The sequence below is a fragment of the Harpegnathos saltator genome, unplaced genomic scaffold (genome assembly GCF_003227715.2).
Source record: "Harpegnathos saltator strain DR-91 unplaced genomic scaffold, Hsal_v8.6 scaffold333, whole genome shotgun sequence".
NCBI lineage: Eukaryota > Metazoa > Arthropoda > Insecta > Hymenoptera > Formicidae > Harpegnathos > Harpegnathos saltator.
The window spans coordinates 69,142-97,133 of NW_020230132.1; the positions used below are offsets into that span (position 1 = coordinate 69,142).

At 33.6% G+C, this 27,992-nt stretch overlaps 2 protein-coding genes and 1 long non-coding RNA gene across 5 annotated transcripts; 1 reads left to right on the plus strand and 2 right to left on the minus strand.

Moving 5' to 3' along the window:
- Positions 1–4,427: 4,427 nt before the first annotated feature.
- LOC112588890 (uncharacterized) lies at positions 4,428–5,820 on the minus strand. The gene is made up of 2 exons (XR_003113109.1): positions 5,547–5,820; positions 4,428–5,056 (listed from the first exon to the last, which is right to left on the minus strand). It is a non-coding gene; the product is annotated as an uncharacterized LOC112588890 (long non-coding RNA).
- A 252-nt stretch (positions 5,821–6,072) lies between these two features.
- LOC105184599 (aryl-hydrocarbon-interacting protein-like 1) lies at positions 6,073–8,770 on the minus strand. 2 transcript variants are annotated; one of them, XM_011143491.3, is made up of 7 exons: positions 8,351–8,770; positions 7,957–8,044; positions 7,654–7,833; positions 7,397–7,565; positions 6,997–7,144; positions 6,708–6,850; positions 6,073–6,627 (listed from the first exon to the last, which is right to left on the minus strand). In XM_011143491.3, the coding sequence occupies exons 2-7, from the start codon at positions 8,032–8,034 to the stop codon at positions 6,425–6,427; spliced, it is 921 nt and encodes a 306-aa protein (XP_011141793.1). In that variant the 5' UTR covers positions 8,035–8,044; positions 8,351–8,770; the 3' UTR covers positions 6,073–6,424. The 2 variants fall into 2 exon arrangements, with proteins under 2 accessions (XP_011141793.1, XP_019697635.1); XM_019842076.2 differs by having other exon boundaries at positions 6,997–7,183.
- A 9,975-nt stretch (positions 8,771–18,745) lies between these two features.
- On the plus strand, positions 18,746–21,531 carry LOC105184600 (protein pelota). Of its 2 annotated transcripts, none has more exons than XM_011143492.3 (11): positions 18,746–18,852; positions 18,943–19,147; positions 19,507–19,572; positions 19,650–19,742; positions 19,825–19,975; positions 20,113–20,226; positions 20,291–20,431; positions 20,511–20,733; positions 20,839–21,031; positions 21,110–21,216; positions 21,329–21,531. In XM_011143492.3, the coding sequence occupies exons 3-11, from the start codon at positions 19,532–19,534 to the stop codon at positions 21,424–21,426; spliced, it is 1,161 nt and encodes a 386-aa protein (XP_011141794.1). In that variant the 5' UTR covers positions 18,746–18,852; positions 18,943–19,147; positions 19,507–19,531; the 3' UTR covers positions 21,427–21,531. The 2 variants fall into 2 exon arrangements, with proteins under 2 accessions (XP_011141794.1, XP_011141795.1); XM_011143493.3 differs by having other exon boundaries at positions 19,511–19,572.
- The last annotated feature ends 6,461 nt before the right edge of the window (positions 21,532–27,992 follow it).

Below are 27,992 nucleotides of genomic sequence, written 5' to 3' on the forward strand. Positions count from 1 at the left end.
AAAGAGGGCAGTGATGCCAGTTTCAAGCAGTGATGTCAGATGAAATATATTGCCACGCTACAGCGCATGCATGAAATGACGTAGAGTTCGCTACTTGAGTAAAAGTCTCAGTGTCGTATCTTTTTTAAGGTATTATAGCGCCCGTGTTATACTATGCATTGAAAATTGCAATCGAGTAAATTAGATAATCTAAATCATGGTTATTTTAATTAGTCCAATAGTAATTTTCAATCTAAAAATAGTCTAATATGAGCATAAGATCCCTTATTTGAAATAAAAAATGGAAGAATTATAGGGAGAAAATAAAGAAAAAATATAAGAAGAATTATAGGGAGAAAAAAATTTTGTAAATAAATAGAATAATGTTTATAATTAATAATAAACATATTATTGTATTTTTTAATAACAGTAGACAACTGTAGACATGAATATTAACATTCGCTGTAAAGTAAGGGAAACTGCAGGAAAACCTTACTAGCATCCTTACAATAAAAATGAAATATAAAACTTTCTTATAAATACAATACATATTAATGCCATTAATAATATATAAATGTTAAATATCACACTCTTTCATTTTTATTGCACACACTTTCACTGTTCCTATTCCTTTAAGGCTTTTGAAGAAAAAAGAAACAATTAGTACAAAAAATAAATATATATATATTAAATATATATATATATATATATATATATAATGTGAATGTAACGTAACTGTTACTTAGGGCCGTATCCATAGTCCGGTCTTATATTTAAGATCGTCTTAAGTTTATCTTCAGATTCTGTATAGATCATTTCATTAGCTACAGAATAGGTGTACAACTTTGATTTCGCCGTTTTCCTATAGATGGCTTTAGCGGTAAGTAGTGGTCGAAATAAATAGATCATAGACGTCATGCAATAAATCTTGGGCATCTGTCAACATAACCCCATAGAAACATTAGTCGATTTGTGTCTGCATCATAAAATTATTCTCAATTGAAAATGTCAGTTTACGAGCCAAATTCTCGTAATTTGCGGGAGGTTTTAATTTTCAATATGAAGAAATTTGTGGCTGAGGCTCATCGAATGCTCTTAAATACTTATGATGAGGCCGCTATTAGTGAAAGAACGTGTCGTGAGTAGTTTCAACGCTTCAAGAACGGTGATTTTCACGTTGAAGACCGGCATAGCGGTGGAGGAGAGAAGGTTTTCGAAGATGCAGAATTGGAGGCATTACTTAATGAAGACTCGTGTCAAAGTCAAGAAGAATTGGCACGATCATTGGGAGTGACTCAACAAGCAATTTCAAAACGCCTCAAAGACATGGGAATGATTCAGAAGCAAGGAAATTGGGTGCCGTACATGTTGAAACCGAGAGATGTTGAACGGCGTTTGTTTATTTGTGAACAGTTGCTTGAAAGGCAAAGACGGAAGGGATTTCTGCATCGCATTGTGACTGGAGGCGAAAAATGGGTTCATTACGATAATCCCAAGCGCAGAAAATCATGGGCATATCCCGGCCATGCTTCCACGTCGACGGCCAAACCGAATATTCACGGTTCCAAGGTCATGCTTTGTATTTGGTGGGACCAGTTCGGCGTAGTGTATTATGAACTGTTAAAACCGACTGAAACAATCACAGACGATCGTTATCGAATGCAATTAATACGTTTGAGCCGATTGAAAGACAAACGGCCGCAATACAACGAGAGACACGATAAAGTGATTTTGCAGCATGACAATGCTCGACCCCATGTTGCGAAAGTAGTCAAGATATACTTGGAAACGTTGAAATGGGAAGTCCTACCCCACCCGCTGTATTCTCCAGATGTTGCTCCCTCTGACTATCACTTGTTTCGGTCAATGGCACACGGTCTGGTTGACCAGCACTTCCAGTCTTATGAAAAAGTAAGAAATTGGATTGATTCGTGGATCACTTCAAAGATGACCAGTTTTTTCAACGCGGGATTCGTACGCTGCTCGAAAGATGGGAGAAAGTAGTGGCCAGCGATGGACAATACTTTGAATCATAAATGTATAATCAGTTTTTTACAATAAAGCCTCGAATTTCGGAAAAAAAGGCGGAAACAAAGTTGTACATCTAATATCTGAACGTAAACTCAAGACGGTCTTAAATATAAGATCCGACTATGAATACGGCCCTTTGTATCCACTAGACAACATAACCTGGAATAAAGCACTCGCGCAAGAAACGCGGGGAAACTACGTGGGAAGACAGCTGATCAGATAGGGCCAGAGCACAAACTTCTGCATAACGCATAATACATAATACATAACGCATAAGAGAATCAACCAATCAGAGTTATTCATTTCTGTCCTGAGGAGGGAAATGAAAAAAACTAATTGGTTTATTCTCTTATGTGTTATGTATTATGTGTTATGCAAAAGCTTGTGCTCTTGCCCATAGCGTGGGCCTTTCCATAGAGCAAGAGCACAGGCTTTTGCATAACACATAACACATAAGAGAATAAACCAATTGCAGAACTGTATTTCTTTAATGCTATTAATTGGAAGTTATTTTCTCCATGTTGAGACATAAAGAAGAACTTTTCTGGAACATGTAGACTTGACATGAGACCAAATATTTCGACTCGGAAAAACACTTTTCGTATATTTTTTTGAATATATTTAAAGATATATTGAAGATTTCCTGCATTTATTAATGTTATATTAAAAATTTATGTAATATACAATATTGATAATTTCTGAAATTGTTCAGAATATCCTTTAATATTTAGAAAAATGTGGGAAAGTATTTTGGAAAAATAAATGTCTCAGATTACATGCAGAAAATTTTTATCAAATAATTTATCAGACTGTATCGCGCGATCGGGATATGTTTGTACTGTAAACTAATTAAACAGATAAAACCACGCAGGTAAAAATTTCTTTGAAATCGAATAATTAAAATAAATAGAAAGAGATTTGTTGTACTAAACATAGCCGGTGAGTCAAGGTTCGTATAAAACAATTAATTTCGTTCAAAATTTAACCGCTGCTCTTCTTAAATACTGTTTTTAATTTGCACTATTAGATGGCCTTTTTTCATAAGTTTAACAATTTATTTGCAGCATATAATCATGCATACTGATAAATTCTGTTCTGTCCTGTTGGATACGTATCACAATAATTCTATCTGTAAAGACGACGAGACTTGCTTTTTTTGTGAGTTTTCGGCCGTTACTAAATATTAATATATATATCTATGTGCAATTTATTTTTGCAATTAATAAACACACTTTTATTGATGAAATATACAAATTTTAATTTGTTAAAATTATTCTTTACATTTTTGCAGTCTTTAGATATAACATAGAAAAAGAAATAAGTTTTGAAGTAAAATAAAATATCATCATATATAAACAAGAATATACAATCTTCTTACAAGTAAATCTCGGGGAATGTCAGACGCCGATTTGTTGCCAATTTTTTATAGTTATTTTTAATGTCAAAATATAAAGAAATTTGTTATCATTTTTAGCTTAAATTAATTTTTTCAATTTTTTTTTAAATTTCTGAAGTTTTTTGTTCATTCTTTTTTTGTTCATTTCTTGTTCATTTTTTATCAGATTTTGACGTTAAAATAAGTTTGTTTGCTGGATAGAGCCGGAAGATTACCCAACATCGAATCCCAGGTAGAACATAGAAGTCATAATGATATCATAATGATGTCAATATGACTTTATTTGTCACTTAAACGTCATTGACAATAAATGATACAAAAATGATATAAAAATGGCAAAAGAATATATATGCTGCATTATAAATATAAACACTTTAAAATAATCACTTTAGTTTCTGAAATATTTATATCGCTTGACTATATCGTTACAGTTGTGTAACAGTTTATATAAGTTTATATATATAAGTTTAAAACTTATATATAAGTTTTATAAGAAAAATGTTTTAGATAAAAGTTTTTAGATAAAACTTATATATAAGTTTTATAAGAAAAATGTTTTAGATAAAAGTTGTAAGACTTAAAACTATTTATTAGCTTTATCAGTTTGACCTTGGGTTGTGTCGCCAAGGTCAGGTGAAAATTACCTCGAATTTTTTAAATGTAATCCTACATCTTTTATTGCATATTCTTATAGTCCTCTTATTCAGACCCTTTCAAAATACTATAATTATATTCACTTTGGGTCAGCCGTTTCAAGGTTATCGAGGTTTTTATGATAAGATGTCTAGCCAACTAAGATCGGCGGGTAATCCGACAAACGAAAGCAAGATTGGTGGTTGATCCAGGAAATGGAGGCAAGATCGCGGTGGTTATAAGGATATCAAAATAAAAGTGATCCTTAATCAAGATGTGATAATGAGCCTAGCAAAGAGAAGCTGCTGGTGTTTATATATTATAGTAAATGGCTTGATCATATATATATATATATATATATGATATATGACACAGATCACATCATGTCTGGCCACAAGCAATAGAACTGATCGGATCATCCGTGGCACTTGCAACAGCGGCCGAGCTGCACCGTGCGTGACGCGCTCGGTCCTAAAACAAACTGTATCTTGAAAACTAAAAGTCTGCCCATTTTGATCTTGGAATCATTTTAAAGGGCAAGAATTCTACTTTTTTTAAAGATATTTTCGAAGAAAATCAAAGATGTCTGAATTTGAGAAAAAACAATTTCTTTCTTATCCTTCAAAACTTTTAAATAAATTTTGACTTAAAAACAAAACTGATTTCATAGGATTAAAGGGCGCAAAAAGACCTTTAGAAATCACTCCTTGTTTTTGAAAATCGGAATAGTCTACTGGAACTTACCGGCGTTTGAAGTTGGACACAACGGCCCAAATGTTAAAACTTCAAGCCTCTATTACTAGACAACTCGTTGGTCGTGAGTCAAACAATTTGGCCAAAAATCTTAGTTGTGATAGGACTACAATTTGTGCAAATTTCAGCATAATCGTACAACTTTGAAAATTTGGGTGTATCACTTCATATGGAATGCCCCATATGCGATATTTAAGAATCTTTGAGGTTTAATGACGTTATTATCCTCAGGAATCTTATGTGTAATGTAAACTGTAGATTTTCCTACAAAAAATTGTTCATATAACATATATGTATATGAGCCCTTATGAAAAAAAAGACCCTCAATTTTGGGTGTTAACATTAAAAAAACGCTTAACTTTAGGTGTTAAACACCGATAAAAAACGCTCAACTTTGAGTGTTATACACGGAATAAACGCTCAATTTTGGGTGTTATATACCGAAAAAACACTCAAATTGGATGTGATTTCGGATCGTCAATTGGAGGTTATACCCAAATGAGGGTTAACGTTCGACAAAAACCCTCAAAATAACATCCAAATATTCACATTCACATTTTTTATCCTATATTTCTTACACCCATACATACACAAATACATATACATGTCCAAAAAACATTTTAGAAATATTTTAGAAATATATCTCTAAAATGTTTTTCGGACATTGTATATGTATGGGTATAAGCTATATTATCATTTAAACAAAAAATCATAAAAACTTCAAAATGAGTAATAAAAGACTATAAAAACTCACTTTATAATCATGATTAGATCATTTTCTTGTCATTTTGACGTCACTTTGATATTATTGTGACTTTCTATTTTAATGCAGTTCTAAAAGTCACCATAACATTATTTCAATATCAAAAAAAACATCATCAAACCATCACGAAAACTATATCGAATGACATCATCTTGATTTGTCTTAAAATAACTTTTTTTTGATATAATTATATTATTACGATTTTTTGTTCTACCTGGGATGTAGCGTAAAACTGAATACTTTTTCAACAATGATGTCAGCCATATTAGATCCGCCATTTTGAATTTTACAAAATGGTTCTGATTCATAATCGGCGACATATGTGTGCAAGTTTCAACAAATTAGATATATATATTTTTAAGAAATATTGTTTTAAATATATATAAAATAGTGTACTTGTGCAAAACTTCAAAAATTTCGAAAAAAATTGAAAAAATTAATTTAAGCTAAAAATGATAACAGATTTCTTCATATTTTGACATAAAAAATAACTATAAAAAATTGGAAACAAATCGGCGTCTGACGCTCCCCGAATTTACTTGTTAGAAGATTTTTAACTTTACATATTAATAATACTGGTTACTTTAAAGCAAAATTAATATTACATCCCAGAAATTGAGAAATTTTACAGTAAAGAGTTATATACCTTTTACTATAACCTAGAGTTACCTCCTAAAATGAAAAAAAATGTCTATTTCTATAAATTAATCAACACAATTACTTAGAGATTAATATTGCAGTATGAATGTGTATATGTGAATGTATTCGTGTGTGAGTGCATGTGTCATATGTGTGCATGTGTGTATGTATGTACCTAGTATGTGTGTATATATATATACACACACACATATATATACATATACATATATTTATTTAAACAATTTCGATAATTTCTCTTTTTGTGCAATGTCCTTTTCTTTAATAGCTGTTGTAAAAATCTGTAATTCTTTTTCAGTATGGTTATGTAAGGAAGGGTCTATCTCAGCAGCCTTCTTTAAATCTTTAATAGCATTTTTCTCATCCCACGCACCAATATACGCTTTACCTCGTCGATAAAGTGCTTTTACATTTTCTGCAACATGAAAATAAATTTATTTATCAGATATTTGCTTTTGCAAAATTTAGTATTAGTATTGGTATTTCTTATATAACCTGGATCCATTTTCAAGACTGTTGTACAATGTTCGATGACTGAATAATACTCCTTATTTAATAATTTGCATTGTGCATAATTTAAAAGTAATGGTACCTTCATTTTATTTAAAGACAGCCATTCTTCATCATTTGGCTTTTCACTGAAAATTTACATATATATATATAGTTACAAACACACACACACACATATATATATATATATATACACATATATATCAATGTCTTTACTATTTGAAATTTTATTATAGATTTCAAGTATACATTATAAAGATCGTGAATGTCTTACACCAGCATGAGTTGCTCCAACATTCCAATAGCTTTTGCATATGTTTCTGATGCACTATCATATTTCTTCTCTTTGAAAAGAACATTTCCCTTTTCTTTTAAATATGGAATACTTTCAAGTTTTTCATTTTCTGTCATCTGCCAGGATTCTTTTTCATATTCATTTGGAAAAGTTACTTTAATAAGTTCTAAGATGTAACAAAATTTTTGTTAGCTCTGCTTCTTAGATAAATCATATACTCAGATTATAAGAAAACTATTTCTTACACTTATAAAAATAGAAAATATATAACCATTAAACAGAGCATTAAAAAATATTTTCAAATGTTAAACATAAAAAACTTTAGTAATTAAGAAATTTTGAAGTACAATACATTAATATGTATTATGTTATATTATACCTATAGTAAATTCCAGATCTTGAGAATATTTTATAAGCTCATTTAAATCAGCATATCCGACGCCTTCGTTTTGTAGAGTAACACCACAACAATGATGGTTACGTTTTTGTGATTGTGGCTTGCCAGCCTCTCTTAATGTCTTAGACACAAAAGGGTATGCAGTCACTAGCTAAAACAAAGTTTGTCATGAAAAAACCTATGTTTAAAAAAATATGCTTTAAAATAGATACATAGTTATAACAAGTATTACAACTTACACTCTTGTGTACTTTGAAACAAGCAACTTCATTTAATGCCATCTTTTGTACAATTGCTTCCCATACTTCAAGTTTAAATTTTTTCCCTAATACCAGTTCCATTGGACTTCCCATTGCTTTACTATCATCTATTATTGTTTTGTTATAATCACATTTTGTAGTTTTAAAATGAAATATAACCTAAAATTTTAATATACATGTACAATATACACATATATATACAGTAAACTAACACTTTCTGTTAAAAATTTATTAAATAAAGGCTTTATGAGAGAAATTAGAAGTAAATATAAAATTACAAACCTTTGTTCCTGGTATAAAATTAATAGTTTTTGTTCCTGCATGCAGGATAGTTTTCACTATGTACTCGTCGTTCATCATAATAATATATCTAAATAATATGAACAATTAATAAGTGAATATAAAACACAATGACACATTGACCTTTTATGTTTAAACAACAAAATGATAAAATATCATTATCCTATTACATCATGTTATACAAAATGCAATTATGCTAGATTATGAGAAAACAATTACATAACCTCAATAGTATACTTAAAAAACATAATGATGAAATTTAAGATTTATAATATATTAAAATATTAAATATACTAAATAATATATTAAAACAATACAATGATTTTTGAAATATTAAAATATTAATCCATTTATTATATAAGTTATTTGATCTTACATAATACTATTCAATAACACCAAAATAGAGAATCTTTTTTATCATTATACAGGTATTGTGTATGTGAAATGAACATCAATAACAAATATGGTCTCATTTAAATATATAGTAGTCTGATATAAATTATATAGAAATTAAAAAAAATGCATGATGTTTGATGTTATATATTTTGCTCATTATAATATTTAAATAAATTATTATTTGCGCGTTTAAGGATCTGCATGGGTCTGCAGGAGCCAGAGGCAAATCCAGAATTGACTTTGAGGGCCTCATGCGGCGAGACTGTGAACCAACATCGTGCGTGCGAGCACAAGAGCAGGAAGGTTGGGTCACGGATGCGTTCCGTTTCTCGCATGAGACGCATGGATGCCTAGTGCAGGGCATAAAGTGCATAGCCCGTTCCGTTTCTCTTAAGCGTGGTCTACAATGGCCGTAAGCAGTAAGAAGAAAGCGTGAACAGTAAGAAATGGACCAACCACAGCTGATTATTTTTGTCATAAGTGTGGTCTACAATGGCAGTAAGCAGTAAGAAGTAAACGTAAGCGGTAAGAAATAAATCAATCACAGTCGATTATGACAAAAATAATCAGCTGTGGTTGGTCCATTTCTTACTGTTCACGCTTTCTTCTTACTGCTTACGGCCATTGTAGACCACGCTTTAAGCTTGTCTACAATAGCTGTAAGAGTATGGCTGGAAGCAGAGAGAAACCTGAAAGCGACCAACACGACATTTTCTGCGACACCGACTTTCCACACTGGGAAAGGACGCCATCTGCATCCATTTTGAAAGGGGAACTATGATAGTACTTTCACTTTCAGGTCTCGGTGGTAAAATCTGCATGTGGTGGAAGTCTATGCTACATCCATTTTCAGGCGGTTTATGTCCGTGCTGTAACCACAGTTGCCATCTCTATGCCAGACTATGCCCGGTGATCTAAAAAGAGTCAGGGGCAGGGAGGGAGGGGAGTAGAAAAAATAAAAGTACGTATTAAATGTTAAATCTTCGAATATATATTGCCGTATCAAAGTCTCTTATATAATAAATAATTTGACATGTATGGAGACGCATGATGTATCGCCCGCGTCCCGTTCACTTCGTCCTGTTTCTGAATTCAGCATCCCGTTCGCTCTGGACATTCGCTCGTGGCACTGACAGTGGCCGTCGGTGAGCATTCCATCCGCTCGGAGGAGCACGTGTTAATGTCACGAGACTCCGATTATAAATATCCCGCGAGTCGACGAAATATTTGAACTTTTAAAAAAAGCATCAAAGAAAATCACGTGGATGTTGTCATGGGTAAAATCTTACCCTGGTATATATTTTATTTTCGAAATAAAAAAGCCAAACGAATGCAATTAAATGTTATTTATCATCATTGAATATTAGATGAAAAGTAGAAGAGTTATTGTCCGCAGCGGATAATCTCCCTGTATAAAATGTCGAACTGAAACATATTAAAAAGTATTGACATTTTGCATACGTCTGAATTTTGCTTTCTGATCCGAAGAAAGGGACTAAAAAGTATTAGTTCCCATTAAATTTCACCGCGCTAAATGCGAGATGGCAGTGGTGAATGCTTCGCATTAATAAGGATTCAATCCATTTCAAATATACCTTGTATTCAATCGCAATCGATAATTTTCAAATGCGAACTTTCGTATTGAAAAGTATTCACTTCTCTTAATTGTTTTCGGATTCAGAGGCGTACAAGATTTTCACATTCTATTTCCCGTCGCATTGCAAAGTATTGGACCGCGATCCAATCTGAGATTCTCGCAAAGCAGAATTCACGACAAAATCTCGTGAATCCGAAACATACTTTTAAATACGAATCCGAAACATACTTTTAAATACGACATTTTATACACGACTAACATTAAATAAGAACGAGACAAAATTCGCACGGGATGAAATTCCACTCTTTAACGCTATCATGACCTTTAATTATTCTTCGCAAACAGCGTCACAACAACTTTGACACTCTGTACAATTAGTTGCTAACACATTTTTTAATCGTACACATTCCTCTTTAATTAACATAAAGCTAACAAATGTCCGATGCTTTGACAGAGTAATTTTCTTTATTTTTAGTAATCAATAAATAGAGCATCAATATCGCGTATAGTTGAAAGGCCTCCTCGCATTCCCCTCGTCGTTCTGGAACCTTCGAGAAAAGAAGAGACGCTCAAAGGCAAGTCTCTCTTGCTTTAACCGTCGTCGAGGCCCGCAATGTTTATATCGCGCCGATTGTGTTGATCGGCTCGCGAGCGACGACACTTTTTGCCCTTCGTATTATAATACTCGCGCACCTCGTGTATTCGACCTCATTCCATCAACAGCAGCCGTGTGCGACGCGCTCGTCACTTCCGTCTCGTAATTAAAAGAAATATATCTCGTCGGTGCTCGAGATACTCAATCGGCATCGCGTCGGCATCTCATTCATTAACTGCACGGTCGAATCGCGAGTATCGGCATTAGAAGCGTGAGCGAGTGAAATCCGGAGGACTTCAACAGTCGGGAAGCAGAACGCCGGCAGCGATACGTCACGTTTTCAGGTATGTGGAATCATTTATTATGTGGGAGGTCTCCGATAACGAGAGCGGACGTTTGACGAATTTTCGGGGAAAAGAAGTTGGAATTTCGCGCTCGGCATTCACAATCCGTCATCATCCGACTACTAATCATCACTTTATAAATTTGCAATTAATCTCTGTCTATCTATTTATTGCGTTGTTGTATACAAAAGATATTGATCCAGACAGAGACGGATAACGGTCCATGAATGCGGATCTCTTATTCATCATGTTCTTAATCAAACATTCTGAATAATTTCCAACTGTATGAGTATACCGGTCTTGTGTAGAATATTCAACGTCATACCGCTTCTTAGACTGCGACCTTTTTTGTTTTCAGTTAACGCTTCTTTCAAGTCTGTTTACTCTCATTACGGGATCTAAATTTAAATGTCCATTCGTAAAAGAGTATTTTCGAGAGCACACAACTGTTGTCTCCGCTTCTTGTTATCATTTTTTTTCGTCAGCTCTTTCAAGAGCTCCTATCTAGACATTAATGTCAATGAAGAACAAAAATCGTAGCGAATATTCTCCACTCATCCCGACCAAACATTCTTTCTCTTTCGCAGCTTACCAACCAGGAACGTTAAATTTTTGTTCCAGATGTTGCGAGAAGCAAGTCCGGCGGACGCGGATGCTGCACCGGAGGATCTGGTTCGGGCAGACCAGGGTCGGCCGGAAGGTAAAGTTTACAAGTTTCCTACACATCTGTGTTCAACTCTTTACAATCTTTGCCTTTGCAACTTGTTCCTCATCAACTCTCTTGAAAGCTTCATGTCTCATTTAAATTTTCAATGTTGGAACTAAAATATAAAGGTAAAAATCCCGTATCAAAATATTTCCGTATTTTCGATTCGTCCCGATCAAGATATTCTCTCTCTACCGCAGATTATCAACCGAGAGAATTATTTTTCTGTTTCAGTTGTTGCGGAAAGCAACAGCAATCCGGCGGACGCGGATGCCGCACCGGAGGATTCGGTTCGGGCCAAGCAGAGTCGGCTTGAAGGTAAGTTTACAAATTTACTATAGTCCTCTGTTTGACCTTTGGCGATCTAGAGCTGGGATATAATTTCCGGCTCGACTTGAATTAGGATCGCAGAGGATAAACTACTCTTTTACTCGCCCGCACTCGTTGGTCAAATCTGATGAGCAAATGTGAATTTTTTGTTACAGAGTTGAAGCGGAACGTAGCCGGCTCTGACTGCAAGTCGTTTTGGTGAGTAAATGCAAAATGAAAAGATAAGCAAAATTCCGCATGACGGATGTGGAACTATGGGAGATAAAACATCGTTCCAGTCAATGCGAATTGCAAATAGATTTTGCATGTGTGTGTTTGTGACGTTGAATAAAATACATTGCTCGAAATAATCAGGGGATTACTTGATCGATAGCTTGCATCACATACGAGATTTAAAATACCGAATGATTCTCTTTTGATGTTCAATCATCTGAATAAGAGATATTTTTACAAACGCGATACCGTCATTAGTTCCTTCATTTTTATTTTTCAAATGGGCTGCAGAATTATTTAACGACAATTATTTGACAATATTCAATTGTCCGTGTAAAATATATTCATACGCATAAATGCCGATATCATTGGCTATTTTCCTTTTATTTCCAAAACAGGCTGTAGAATTATTTGGCAATATTGTCCATTCATCACGATCCCTATTGTCTTGAGTAGCGTATACTGCGCGCAGAAATTGCGCCAGCGCACGCCGAGCTTGAGGTATCCTCGCTCGTGTGCCTTTGATTGCGGCCGCGGTTATCAATATACGCGTTTTTATCCGCGTTTTTATCCTGGTAATAAAGAAAGCTTAAATTCTCATTTCGTCAAAGTATCGCGAACGTAAGCTTCGTCGTGACGGAACTGTTATGCGTGAAAACTTTGCCCCGCTCTCTCTCTCTCTCTCTCTCTCTCTCTTTGCGTTCCCTCGGAGCAACCGGTTTCTGATCGTCTAATCTTTTCTCGCATGCATTCGCGAATATTCTCGTAGATATCGATACTCCCGCATTTTCGCGACTTTTCAAACGCGATTGCGAAAAGCGCCGTAAAAATCTGTTGGACGAATTGATAAATTTTCACACGGTTCTTGCTCCTAGCTGATCGAGTTTCTAGAGTCCGTTTCGCAGCGCGTAAAAAGTTTCTAACGATGTCGACGTAAAACTTTCGTTAATTGACACAAATATCGCCGCTCTTATACAATTATCGACCGCGACGCGGAAGTGTGGTGAAAGTGTAGTAATCAACGTGGGACGCGCTGCAAGATGGATGCTGCGCGACATGAAGAGTGGCAGCGGACATGGGCGGACATTGATTGATCTGGTTGGATGCAACGGGACATCACCAATATCATCATCAGTGAGTGTTTGACTCAATGCTCGCAGAGAGCTCTTTTATTATTACATTGTGCATGCCGCAAATTTGCATTGACTTTTGTAATGACAAATATATTCCATGAATTATTGCTATGTATTATGGCCATACATTATTGCCATATATTGTTGCCATATATTGTTGCCGTATATTGTTGCCATATATTATTGCCACATATTATTGCCACATATTGCCATGTATTATCGCCATATATTATGGCCACTTGAAATCGCGTGAGCAATCCAAAAAACTATGAATTTCCCGATAATCGCAAAGGCGCGCGGCAGACGTCATGGACGGATGCCAGCAGCCCGTGTCAGAGCTGCCCGATAGCAATGCCGTTGCTACAATTTAACTTTAAACCACAGCGGCCTCCGGTCGTTTTCTATCGCAGCATTAATCTCTCGAGCGGAATGTTCCCGAGAAGCACTCTTGACATAAGCGCTGGTTATAAACGAACTTGACTCGTTAGCACCTCGTCGCGGTATCGTCGCGGAAAATAAGGAAAAAAGGAGATAAACATCCGCACCATTGTGAAAAGAGGGGCAATAGCGCCCCTTCGCGAGTAGAATGTTAGGCTCTTGCGAACGCGAGCGTTAAATTCCACCGCGGCTGTGGACGTCCCCCGACTAGTTTCTTCGCGGAAACTGAATCTTCATAACTCGCGCTAGATCGTGCGTTGAGACTCTATCGAGGGTGGGAGATTGAAGCGGACGTCGATGATATAAACATGACAAAGTAGTCGCGTATTTTATGATCGCTCTTAAAAATGGGCGCTTCTTTCATCGGTGATAAAGACGAAAAGAAATTAGAGCTTGCTGCTGTTGAAGTCCTAAAAATCTCATTGACTTTCCTTCCGCAGCTGCTCCCGCGGCTTGTTTAATCCGCATTTTGATCATTTTTACGGATAAGTTTGCGGAAAGTAACTTTCGATATCTCCTAAACGGCTAAAAATATATGAACGCACCTTTGTCTCCTAAACGGCTCAAGACACAGGAACGCGCCTTTGCCAAAATATACTACTACATATACCCAATTCTCACTATAAAGCTCGACTCTCAATTTGCAATAGAAAAAGATATACTGACAGTACAAGTTCAAAATTTTACCTTCGATATCTCCTAAACGGCTCAAGAGACGGCAAGAACGTGCTTTTGCCAAAATATAGTCCTATATCAACCCTATTCTCACCATAAATTTCGACTCTCAATTCCCAGTAGAAGCGGAGATATCGATGGTACAAGTTGGAAAACTTTAACCTTCGATAACTCCTGAACGGCTAGAGATATAGACCTGTTTTTTTTTGTAACAATATAGTCCTGTATCAGCCCTATTCTCACCATAAATTTCGATTCAAATCCCAATAGAAGCGGAGACATCAACGGTACAAGTTGGAAAATTTTAACCTTCGATATCTCCTAAACGGTTTGAGATACAAGCCTGTCTTTTTGCCAAGGTATAGCCCTGCACAAACCCTATTCTCACCAGAAATTTCGACTCTCGGTTCCCAGTAGAAGCGGAGATATCAACGGTACAAGTTGGAAAACTTTAACCTTTGATAACTCCTTAACGGCTAGAGATATAGGCCTGTTTTTTTGCAACAATATAGTCCTATATCAGCCCTACTCTCACCATACGTTTCGACTCTCAATTCCCAGTAGAAGCGGAGATATCAACGGTACAAGTTGGAAAACTTTAACCTTCGATATCTCCTAAACGGCTAGAGATACAGTCCTGTTTTTTTGCAACAATATAGTCCCGTATCAGCCCTATTCTCACCATAAATTTCGTCTCTCAATTCCCAGTAGAAGCAGAAACTTCAACGGTACAAGTTAGTAGATTTTAACCTTCGATATCTCCTAAACGGCTAGAGATACAGGCCTGTTTTTTGCAACAATATAGTCCTGTATCAGCCCTATTCTCACTATAGAACTCGACTCTCAATTCCGTAGAAACGGATATATTAACAGTACAATTTAAAAAATTTTAACCTTCGATATCTCCTAAACGGCTTAATCTACAGGCACGTTTTTTTGCCACAATATAGTCCTATATCAACCCTACCTTCACCATAAAATTCGACTCTCAATTCCCAGTAGAAGTGGAGATATTAACGGTACAATTTGCAAAACTTTAATTTTCAATATCTCCTAAACGGCTCAAGATGTAGGCACGTTTTTTTGCCGCAATGATATAGTCCTATATCATCCCTACTGTCACCATAATATTCGACTCTTAATTCCCAGTAAAAGCGGAGATATTAACGGTATAATTTGGAAAACTTTAATCTTCGATATCTCTTAAATGGCTCAAGCTACAGGCATGCTTTTTTGCTACAGTATAGTACTATATCAACCCTATTCTCTCCATAAAATTCGATTCTCAATTCCCAGTAAAAGCGGAGATATTAACGGTACAATTTAAAAATTTTAACCTTCGATATGTCCTAAACGGCTCAAGATACATGAACGCGCTTTTGCCACAATATAGTCCTATATCAACCATATTCTCATCATAAAACTCGACTCTCAGTTCCTAGTAGAAACGGAGATACTAACAGTACAATTTAAAAACTTTAACCTTTGATATCTCCTAAACGGCTCAAGATACAGGAACACGCTTTTGGCACAATATAGTGATATCTATACTCTATTCTTACTATAAGGCTCGACTCTCAATTCCTAGTAGAAACAAAGATATTAACACCTTAACAATATAATCTTCGATATATCCTAAACTGCTCAAGATATAGGAACGCGCCTTTACCACAATTTAGTCCTATATATACCCTATTCTCACCATGAAGCTCGACTTTCAATTCCCAGTAGAGGCGGAGATATTAACAGTACGATTTAAAAATGTAATTTTCGATATCTCCTACGGCTCAAGATACAGGAACGTTGGTTATAGGCGAACTTGCCTCGTTAGGGCATCGTTGCGGTATCATTGTCGCGAAAAATAAGGAATAAAGAAGTTAAACATCCGCACTGTTGTAAAAAGAGGGGCGATGGCGTCTCTTCACGAGTAAAATGTTAGGCCCTTGCGAACGCGAACGTTAAATTCCACCGCGGCTGCGAACGTCCCCCGACTAATTTCTTCGGGGAAACTGAATCTTCAGAACTCGTGCTTGATCGTGTGTTGAAACTCTATCGGAGATGGGAAATTGAAGCGGGAGTTGATGATATAAGTGTGACAAAGTAGTCGCGCATTTTATAATCGCTCTTTAAAATGGGGGTGCTTCTTTCGTCGATGATAAAAATGAGAAGAAGCCTGCTACCAGTGAGGTCGTAAAAACCGCATGAATTTTCCTTTCGCAGCTGCTTCCGCGGCTGTTTAATCCGCATTACGATTATTTTTGCGGATAAGTATGGGGAAAGTGACATCCGCGGATAACCTCTGTTCTCCGAACAATACATCTCGTAAAGTTTTCCAGCTCTTTTTTGCACAAGTTCGTCGCTCGTGCTTGATAAAAAATGTCCCGAGACGTGCCTACGAAAAATGTTGCATGTGGAGAATATTCAGCGCACGTACCATCTTGGAATGAAGTACCGCGAATAAAACTATTCTTGTTCCTCCAACTTGCGCTTTACAAGTTTCGGGATCCACGAAAATTTCAAGATCATAGATACTGCTTGTTTGAGGGAGGTTTTTAGACATTCTCTGTGAGAACCGGAAGTGCAAGTATCGATTTTTTTCGAAAGATTCGAGATACAAATCCAAATGTGTTATTTATACGCATACGAGCGTACGATTGGCTGAGGCTTTTTTGGGGAACGAATTTTGTCGTTTCAAATCTTGCAAAAATCGTATGAAGAAAGCTTGAGCTAATTACACGCTCACACGTGTGAAAACAACACACTCGAATTTGCAGTGACGACATAACGACGGAAATATTTAGCGAGTGCTACCTTAAAATTTCCGATTAGATTATATTTCTCGTCAGCCGTCGTTCTGTCGCTTAACCCCATTTCTTTCGCCCGGGTGCCTCACCAGCTTACTTGTGTTTTACTTTGTCGGCGGCTTGTCCTTCTTCTTTTTCTTCTTCTTCTTCTTGTACGCTGGCAACTGTCGTTAGATCATGTGGGCCGCTCTTGGCTCGAGCAGTTTCGTTGCTTTTTCGATACCATCTCGGCGCGTGCTCATTCATTACATTTCTGTAATTAGCTGGGTAATGCTTTCTGTAATGTAGCTCGGTTATTGCGCACATCGCAAAATGGTATGGGAATTTTATATTTATCTTAATCCGTTTTATGTCTTCGTGAATTCCTAGGAGCGAGGAATTTGTGAAACACTCTGTACATATATTTCCGTTTGCAATTTTAGTATTATTTCAACTTCGAATTATCAACTTAAGGAATGCCAACGTGTGTATATATTTATAAAATAAAAATTATTCTAAATTTTCTCACGTCTCGCAATCCTAAGAGACATATACATATGCATATTCGGCCTATTTTCTGTATTAATAGTCTTTGATATCTTCCGATACGTACATACATATTTTGAAACATTTTCTTTGGATATTATATCAAATGGATTTTGCGTGTCACGTAATATCCTTCGGACTACACGGACATTATTATTTTGATCATTTTGATTTCTTTGGTATTCATTAAGAATTATCCAGAATGCAACTGCCATGTTGAACGACTCAATTGTCGTGTGAAATGTTTCGATTTTCACAAATTCATATAAAATTTTTCATTTTTCTCTGATTCACAGAAGTCTTTCACTTTTTATTAGTTCATGTTAGGGAAAAGATTCATGATCGTTGCCCTGAGCAGCTGCAATGCTTTTCGAATCATCTATGTCGGCGCGCTTTTACTCCTCAGATTTCTGTCATTAATAACTCGATAATTATTGCGAATCTCGCAAAACGGTGTGGGACTTTTTGTCCCAACCCAATCTATTTTGTCTCAATCCAATTTATCCTCACACTTCGGGTTGGCAGCTAATTACCGGACACTTCGTATGTTCTTCATGATATTAATCATACACAATGTCAATTCTTTTTTTTGCACATGTTAACATGTTAATTCATGTTATGACGCGTAACAATGTACGAGACCGTGCTTGTCAAGTACGCTATTATGGTTGTAGCACGGACATAAACCTCCTAAAAATGGATGTAGCACGAATTGCCACCACATACAGGTTTTACCGCCGAAACCCGGAAGTGGATGTAGCATCGTAGTTCTACTCTCAAAATGGATGTAGATGGCGTCCTTTCCCAGTACGGAAAATCGGTGTCGCTGAAAACGCCGTGTTGGCCGCTCTCACGTTCCTCTCTACTAAAAACAAAGTTTCCGAAACTGACTTTGGAATAGGCCTGTTGATATATAGGCAAATTTCAATAAGTTATAATTTCTACAAAAATGATGATAACGAAATAGTTTAAAAAGCAATTTAAAGCTTGAAATCTCTAGTTTTCATATTTATTATTAAATATTAAATTTATTTATTCTCTGCGATGTTACATTAATATACATTGAGATCAATTTATTGTCAAAACTTAGATGAACAAAATTGGTCGATGATATTTTCGCACGTAAGAACTAATATAATTTTATGTTAGTTATTTTATTGTATTATCTCGCGTTCTTTTCATTCTTCTATTTCGATTTCAATACAATTATAGTTCAACTAAAAAGAGCAAATCTATAAACACCATTTGGAAGAAGTATTTTTGAGGTTATCTACTGATCACATGTTGGGTATGAAATCGTCGAACCGAAAGCGAGAGGATCATGTTTGACATATGGCATAATTTATTTTGCAATTTTACGGATAAAAGCAAGACATGAATCGAATATTTTTTCTAGGAATATAGTCGTGCAATAAATGTAAGAATGAATTTATAACTTAATTATAACTCTTATACTTTGTGTCATATAAGATGTTGTGAGTTAACCTATATAAAATTTTCTTTTACAAAGTGATTGTTTTTTGTCATAATAAAAATATTAATGTCTTAATTAAAAAAATATTAATGTTAAATGCCTTTCAAATGCATGTATATGTGTCTATATATGTGTGTATGCATATACATATATATATGTATATATTTAAGTGTACTTATATATAAAACCTAACTTTCATCGAAACAAGGCAAACATTGGTCACATGTAATTTTAATTTACAAATTTTAGTTTTGCAGATATAGTAAGTGTTTCGCTTGTATTACATGTCTATATTTTTATAGATAGGACACAAATATATTTGTTAAGATGAAGCTAGTATCAAGGAATGTAGATAAAGATGGAGAAGGGTAAATATATTTCATATATATTTCTACATATTTCTTAAATTTTTATAAACTTAATATTTTTAAACTTATAAATCTAGAAGTGTGGCTCTTGTTCCTGAAAATACAGAGGATATGTGGCATGCTTATAATCTCATTAGCGAAGGAGACTTTGTAAGCTGTTCTACTATTAGGTATATATAAAAGCTTGTTGTTTAATAATTGTATCTAATTTATTGATATTTTTCTGTTAATTATATTTTTATATTTAAATAGGAAAGTGCAAATGGAATCTGCAACCGGTAGTTCTAACAGCTATAGAGTTAGAACTACTCTTAAAATAAGTGTAGAGAATATCGACTTTGATACACAAGCCTGTGTTCTAAGACTTAAAGGTAGAAATGTGGAAGAAAATAAATATGTTAAGGTATCATTAAATAACAGTATTTATGTAGTTTAGGATATTTGTGATATTTAAAATGATAGTTCATATAAAAAGGTTCATATAAAAAAGAATATCATATAAATATCAGAATATATAGTAATTTCTTAACTTTTGTACAGACAGGAGCATATCATACACTTGATGTAGAGCAAAATCGAAAGTTTGTCATTACCAAAGCTAAATGGGATTCGATCTCTTTGGAAAGAGTTGACACTGCTTGTGATCCTGCACAGGTTAATAATTTTTTAGAAAATTGAATTATGTATGTTGCAGTGTGATAACATTTATTTTTTTTAGAATGCTGATGTAGCTGCTGCTATTATGCAGGAAGGTATAGCACACATTTGTTTAATAACATCCAACATGACAATAGTTCGTGCAAAGATCGATCAAGTTATACCAAGAAAGAGGAAAGGAAATGTTTCACAACATGAAAAGGTTTGAAGTGTTATGTATTAATGCTATAAATATTTTATATGATAAGCACATGAGTTTCTAATTGTGGACATGTATTTAGGGCTTGACACGATTTTACGAAAGCATCATGCAGGGTATATTAAGACACATCAATTTTGACTTGGTGAAATGTGTTATTCTCGCCAGTCCAGGTTTTGTGAAAGATCAGTTTATGGATTATATGATACAACAAGCTGTTAAGTCCGATAATAAACTTATTTTAGAGAACAAAAGTAAATTTCTGCTAGTTCATGCTAGTTCGGGTTTCAAACATTCATTGAAAGGTAATATATATGTATCTGCAAAACATGAACAAACAGTAGTATTAGCAAAATACAAATTGTTTACAATTATTTTTGTGTTATTTATATGATTCATTGTTATAACAGAGGTATTGGGTGATCCTACTGTAATATCTCGAATTTCTGACACTAAAGCAGCAGGAGAAGTGAGGGCTCTAGAAGCATTTTATACCACTCTACAGATTGATCCTGCTAGAGCATTTTATGGCAAAAAACATGTTGAGAAAGCTGCTGCCGCTCAAGCAGTTGAAACCTTGCTTATATCAGATAAATTGTTTAGGTAATTGTTAATTCTTTGCTATTCGTTTCAGTGTTATTTCTGTTGTACAACGCATTTTTCACGATTCTCTATATGTAGATGCCAAGACATTGCGCTAAGGAAGGAATATGTGGAATTGGTCGAAAATGTCAAAGATTCAGGTGGCGATATCAAAATATTTTCAAGCCTGCATGTTTCGGGTGAACGTAAGTCTTATGTAAATAATCTCTGTTAAGTTTAGAGCATTGGAAACTTTCAAAAAATTGCATAAATTATACTCATCGATCTCATCATATTAAAATATGATTCGGTTTTCAGAATTAGATCAGTTGACTGGGATAGTAGCTTTATTACGTTTTCCCATGCCAGAGTTAGAGGATGAGAGCGATGATGGTAGCGATTCGGAAAATGATTAGAAGAGTTAGTGACATGTTACTATGCAATTTTGTATATACTTATGTTGTGCGCAGTCAAAAGATATTAATAAAAGAGAATGATAATCTTTGTATTTATTTCACAAATGTAACGATCTTGTGTTTTACAGTTTATACTATGTCGCAACTCAAGAAACCGTATAAATCTCATTAACGACTCTTATGACTTCCGTCATATCGATTGCTTTTACTTTCTTGCTAGTTCTTTTATATATCGTTAAATATAATACATATCAGAATTCTATTTGCGATCAGATTTTATGCGAAACAGAGGTATTTATGAGACCACCTTTCCAATCAACCTAACTTACAGTTATGTATAATGACAGACACTTTTTTTATTTGGTCCTCCTACTGAAAGCCCACGCACTTGACGATCCTGGTTTTTTCCAGCGTAGAACTTTGAAGGCTAGTCTACCCACGCACTTTGGCCCACGCGCACATAAAACTTTCTACAGGTATGTATTGTGCCTGATAATCCGACTACCACGCGCCCATACTACGTATGAGTGTAGTGACTAATAATATTTAAACTTTCGATATTATAAAATTCCTGATATATTGTGATATGTATATTGATCGAAATATCTCGTAGATAAATTATATTCGTGTACGTAAAATTTGCTTGCGTTCGCCTTCCTGCAAGAAAGCCTTTAACGTGCTTTAAATTCATGGTGATGCCACTAAGAAGCGCGAAGAACGCGTTTTTTGTCCGTGTAACATCGATTACTTTAGCAATTATGTTTTATAATAGCTGCGCGCTACGCCGTGCAAAAACTCCTTCATGTGTCGCTGCTTCGCACAACGAGCGCTGTCGAGGTCGTACGTTGATCTTGAGGTGTTTCGCACTAGAAGGTGGTTGCTTTATAATAGGCTACATTTTGTCTTATTAGATCGTCGACGTATATTGGCACGCCGATCATGTTCCTAATCATCTGCGCGACTTTTGCTAGGCGAAATACTATTGAAGGACAGAACCATTTGATAGCGGATACGTTATTGCCGGTGCATCCGGTCACTTTGTGTACCGGCTGCAAAATCACCTTGGATCTAGTCTCCGGTGCAGCGTGAATGGAACAGAGCTGTAACATGTTCCTAAAAGTGCATATTTCTACGCGAATACAAATTCTCTCGATTTCTACGACCATTCGGAGAAAACATATTTGCGAATTTACAGCGACATTAAAATCCGTAAATCTCGTAATCTTAATCGCGCGTTTTGTCATTTCGCGAAATGTTGTGGACGAATGATATCTATTTCACGAAGAGAATTGCTAATTATGAAATTGGTAATCAGTTTGGAAATGTCTTAGTTCTTCATCACCGCTGTTGCTTTGATCATATTGATTTTAGTTTTTCAATGATTTTGTTTGTTAAATGTCCGTTCCTTCAATTTCCCACATAGCACGTAATATTAAGATAACATTACTTTCTATTGCAATATTACAACGTAATATAGTAGAAATATTACTACATTATTATAGTGATATTACGGTAATATTATGGTAATAATAATATTATAGTGATGTATTATAGTAATATTATATGTGTGCTCTAATAACATAGATATCCAGAGGACGTCCAGAGTACGTCTTGAGGATGTCCTGGGGATGTTTCTTCATCCTTAGGACGTCCTTAGGATGTCCCCAGGAGAACATGTGCTATCAGGGTGTGTACGATAATATATCACAATAATGTTGTAGTGACATGTCATACAGTAATATTACTATATAATACTGTGAAATTATAGCATACCCTTACGGAAAAAAAACATTCAAAAAGTGTTTACACTCAATTGTTTGAATTTATTGTCAAATGTGGGTATATACACTCAAAATTAAGTATATATCCGCATATTTGAGAGTAAATTCGAATAATTGAGTGTAAACATTCAATATTTGAATCTTTTTTCCATAAGAGTTATTTTTATATTAGTTAATCTAATATTAGGTTTGAAATGTTATCATTGAAATGTTATCTTTATTGTTAATATTGTTTTATAAGAAACACACCGTGCAAATCACAACATCTTGGAATAATATAACAAGCAAAACAAATCTATAGAATCATAGCTTTGTCAAAACATTAGCGCAAAAATTAAAAATTCCATATAACGATAAATTTACCACTACTGCAATTATACCTACTTGAAAACTACATACATAATAAATTTATTTTGACCACATTTTATTCCGTGAAAGTTAATTATATGTATGTATGTACACCTGTGTATGATTTTGTGATGTTACGAATATATTTTTCATTAATAATACTCAAATGTATATTGCAGTGTAAAGTGTTTATATATGTATATATATGTTTAAATAATATTAATGAAAAATATATTTGTCTTATTACAAAATAATATATTATCCTTGAAATATTTTATTCATATTCCAATGCGATGTATAACGTTTAAAGTAGCAAGTGACATTAAATGACGTCTCAATGACGTTTTTAATATACATAAGACATAATAGAAACGTCTTTTGACATTATCTTGCTACTTGGGATATGATATATTGCAATATAATATTATTAATGTAAATATAATATATCAGTATTATTACCATAATATTTCAACATTATATATAAATATAATATATCAGTAATATTTCAGTAACATTATATTATAGTATGTAATATTATTGGTATATTGCTAATCTAACTATGATATTTTTGTAAATTATATGTTATGTGAGTTAATATTTCTAAGTTACGTTATTTCTTGTATACGCACTTAGTGTCTGCATTGTGTGATGCAAATATGCGGGTGTTAATGCATTTTCGAGAAGCTACATTTTAGTTCGCGAAGGTAAATACTGAATTCATTATTGCTATACCGCCGTTGTGATTTTCGCAGCATGTTCAATGGCGCGTAATTTCGTATTCAGATTCTAGACACGAACGTCTGCTTCAGGCGAGCTGTCACCTGCAAAGCGTTTAATTGTATTCAAAGTCTCTCGCGTGTTGAAGCGCGAATTCTCATGAGCTTTTTCATTTTTAACGTTTATTGTTAACGATCGACTGAAAATATATTCTTGTGCGCTTAAAAATACCGCATATATATTTTAATTATATTACAAAGGCGTGCGTATGGAACAAAACATAAAACATAAAACTACTTTTGAGCTGTAATACGAATAAATAAATTTTACGGTGTCGTAACGCACAAATATTTCTCTTGCTTTTGTGCCTATATAAGTTTTATTCATAACCATACAGCGTGCTTTTTTTATATATTATTAAACTATTTTATTGTTATGCTATTTCGACAGAGAACATAATTTTAGAAATCATTTACTTCATATTATGACTAATACATACGAATTCTAATGTCAGTAATTTTGAGCCGTTTATACGTAACTGCAGCATGAATAATCTAAATATAAGATATACAAGATGCTAAATTCCAAATGTAATAGGTCAGCTGCTTTAAAAACTAAATCATATTGAGGTCCGTTTTTTCTTAGGTCGTATTGTTTCAAAGACGACATATTTTGATAAAAAAAAAAGAATTTGATTTCGGGCGAAGGCGTTAAGGTAAATTAAAAGTCAAATTATTTTTTAAAATGGAATTTTAATTTATTGAACATCAACGTTTGTAGCCCTTATTATGATGAATTTAACGACTACATAGCCAAGATGATTAGAGATCAAATAATGGAGAAAAAGGTTGAAGAATGTGTTTCAGTGTCTTGGGATCAACCTGATTTGACCTGTCTAGATTATTATTCATAGAGTAGAATTGGAAAAGAATTTTTGGAGTAGAAATTGTTTACGTTAACTTTCCAACTACCACGGAAAATATGATGCAACGAATACGTGAAGCGTAAAATTTCAAGTAAATAATTTCAGCGAACGAATTATAAAGAGTACTTAATGATTTTCAATGAAAATTGCAGGCTTACACAGATGTAAGGAGACATTTTGAACACTTAATTTAACAGAATTCTCCATTTCACAGTGAAAAGCCCTTCTTTTTTTAAGATATTTTGTCCTTATTGAAGATTTATTAAGAAATTTTACTTTTTCTTTGTTTTATTTAATTTATTATATTTTCCTTTTCTGAGTTATTTTCCATTATTTAACTTCTAGTCAACTTGAGGTCGTTAAATTCATCGTAATAAGGACTGTAAACGTAGATGTTTAAAAAATTAAAATTCTATTTTAAAAAATAATTTGACTTTTATTTCACCTTGACGACTCCACCTAAAATTAAAATTTTTTATCAAAATGTGTTCTCTTCGAAACAATACAACCAAAAAAAAACGGACCTCGATATTATCTAGCTTTCGAAATATTTAACTTGATACATGTAAAATTTAGCATCCTATATATATGCAGAGAATTTTATAATAAAAATTATCATAGAATTTTGTAGTAGAGATAATTTTCTAATCGATTAATTCGATTAATTCGACTAAATCGATTAATAATCAGGTAAACCTTCATATTAATGTTAATAATCTAGATGAACATCTAGATGAATCGTAATATATGTAACGCATGTCACAGTTATCGTTCTGAGTAACATTCAAAAGTTTTAACTTCCTCGCTCATTGTTTATTATTTATGGTAATTAACTTCAGTACTAAAGCCTATATTTTGTATGTAGAAGTAATATAATAGTAGACAAAGCTCCTCATCTTACATAAATCTAACTTACTCTTCTTTAATTTGATCCTTTCTTTATTTTTAATGTGAGAAAACATCATGTGTATCTCACCTCCTGGGGAAGAGTTGGGGTTTATTTATAAATATATTAAATATAGATAGATCATTGTCTCGATTTGACCAGATCATATTGAGTGGAATAAGGGGGTAGATTTTCCTTCCTTACACATGTGCAATCGTAAATGATTGCCAAATGCGTCAACAATTTGGGAAAAAAATTTATCCTTTCCACGAGATTATCTGAAATCTTGGTACGCGGGGGATCTTTACAAACTGACACAATGATCTATTTATATTTAATTTATTATTATTTAATTTATATTTAATATATGATTTTATTTAATTTGATTTAACTTAACCTAACTTAAATTAATTTAATTTTATCTTACTTCACGATAAATCAATTTTATGGTATAATATACAATAATATTATACAAAGTATTTCATATATATTTTGATCGCTTAATTATTAAAATATTTCTGTTGCGTTTAATAAGACGAGAAAATATCTTAAAAAATTATACTATCCTTACGGAAAAAATATTCAAATATTGAGTATCTAGTCTATACTCAATTGTTCGAATTTACTCTCAAATGTGAGTGTATATATACTCAATATTGAGTGTAGATACTCAATATTTGAGTGTTTTCTCCATAAGGGTATTTAAGGGGATAAATATGATAATAGGAACATTGTTTCTTAAGATCATCTTTTTCGGAGATTTTAAGGTTCAAATCACTTTTTTAAATTGGATTATATGTTTCGACGATTATTTGGACAATTTTATAACAAACATCGAATGGATTTTTGTCTAATGGAATGTCCTAACTTTTGTTAACTTATCGACCTTTGGAAATTTCAAAATTATTAAATTAACAAAAGTAAGGCACTATTATAATAATATATTCTTGATAGTAAATAAAGTAAAAAAGTCTAATACTATTTTTTCTTTCGACAATAGCTAGCGAGATATCGTAAGTTAAATGTTGAAAAAGTTACCAAGTTTTCCTTAAATATTTCAAAAATATTAGATAAATAAAAAGATGTTTCAGACAAAAGTTGTTAAAATTAATTGGTAGAAAAAGAAGATATAATAAAAAATTGGGCTTTCTATTTTAAATATTAAGCATTTTTATTTTAAAAAATTAAGTTGACCTTTAAATGACCTTGAAAATGCCCTTCAAATAAAAAACTGATAATGCCATTCTCTTTTCCCTTCGAAATTATGAAACATGTTTCAGCTTTTTTTAATATCTTTCATAGCTTTCGAGATTTTTTACCTGTTACGTTTGAAATTTAGCACCCTGTATATACTGCGTATAGTATATGTAGAAATATAATAATTCAATGCTAAAATTAATTATTACTTGTTTTTCAAACTTTTTTTATTAATAACCTTTTAATAAACAATGAACGACGAGACTAAAACTTTTTGAACGTACTCAGAGGATGACTTTAGCAACGTATGTTAAAAATAAAGTTATTGAATATTGAAAATTAGAACATTAATATGAAAGTTTACCCAAGATAAATTCTACTGACAATTTACTGTTGCGCTATTAAAAAATATAATAAAATTGTAAATAATGTATACGAAAAAAATCTATAATATCTTCTCCGCATACAACGAAGCGGAGTTTGGTTTTCTTTTTAAATTGTTTAATCTGTTTAAAAAATATCCTGTTTCATGATATTCTTATCTTGATACGAGAAGATACAAGCTCAAACTAAGCGACATGCTTATTATATTGGGTCTATGCATAATTCCGTAGTGAAATTCCGACAGATGTCGTTCGCAGTTGTTTTTCCGCTCACATATGTATCAAACATATGAAGTGTTGTACATTAAGTGAAAGCTGAAATTTGCGCC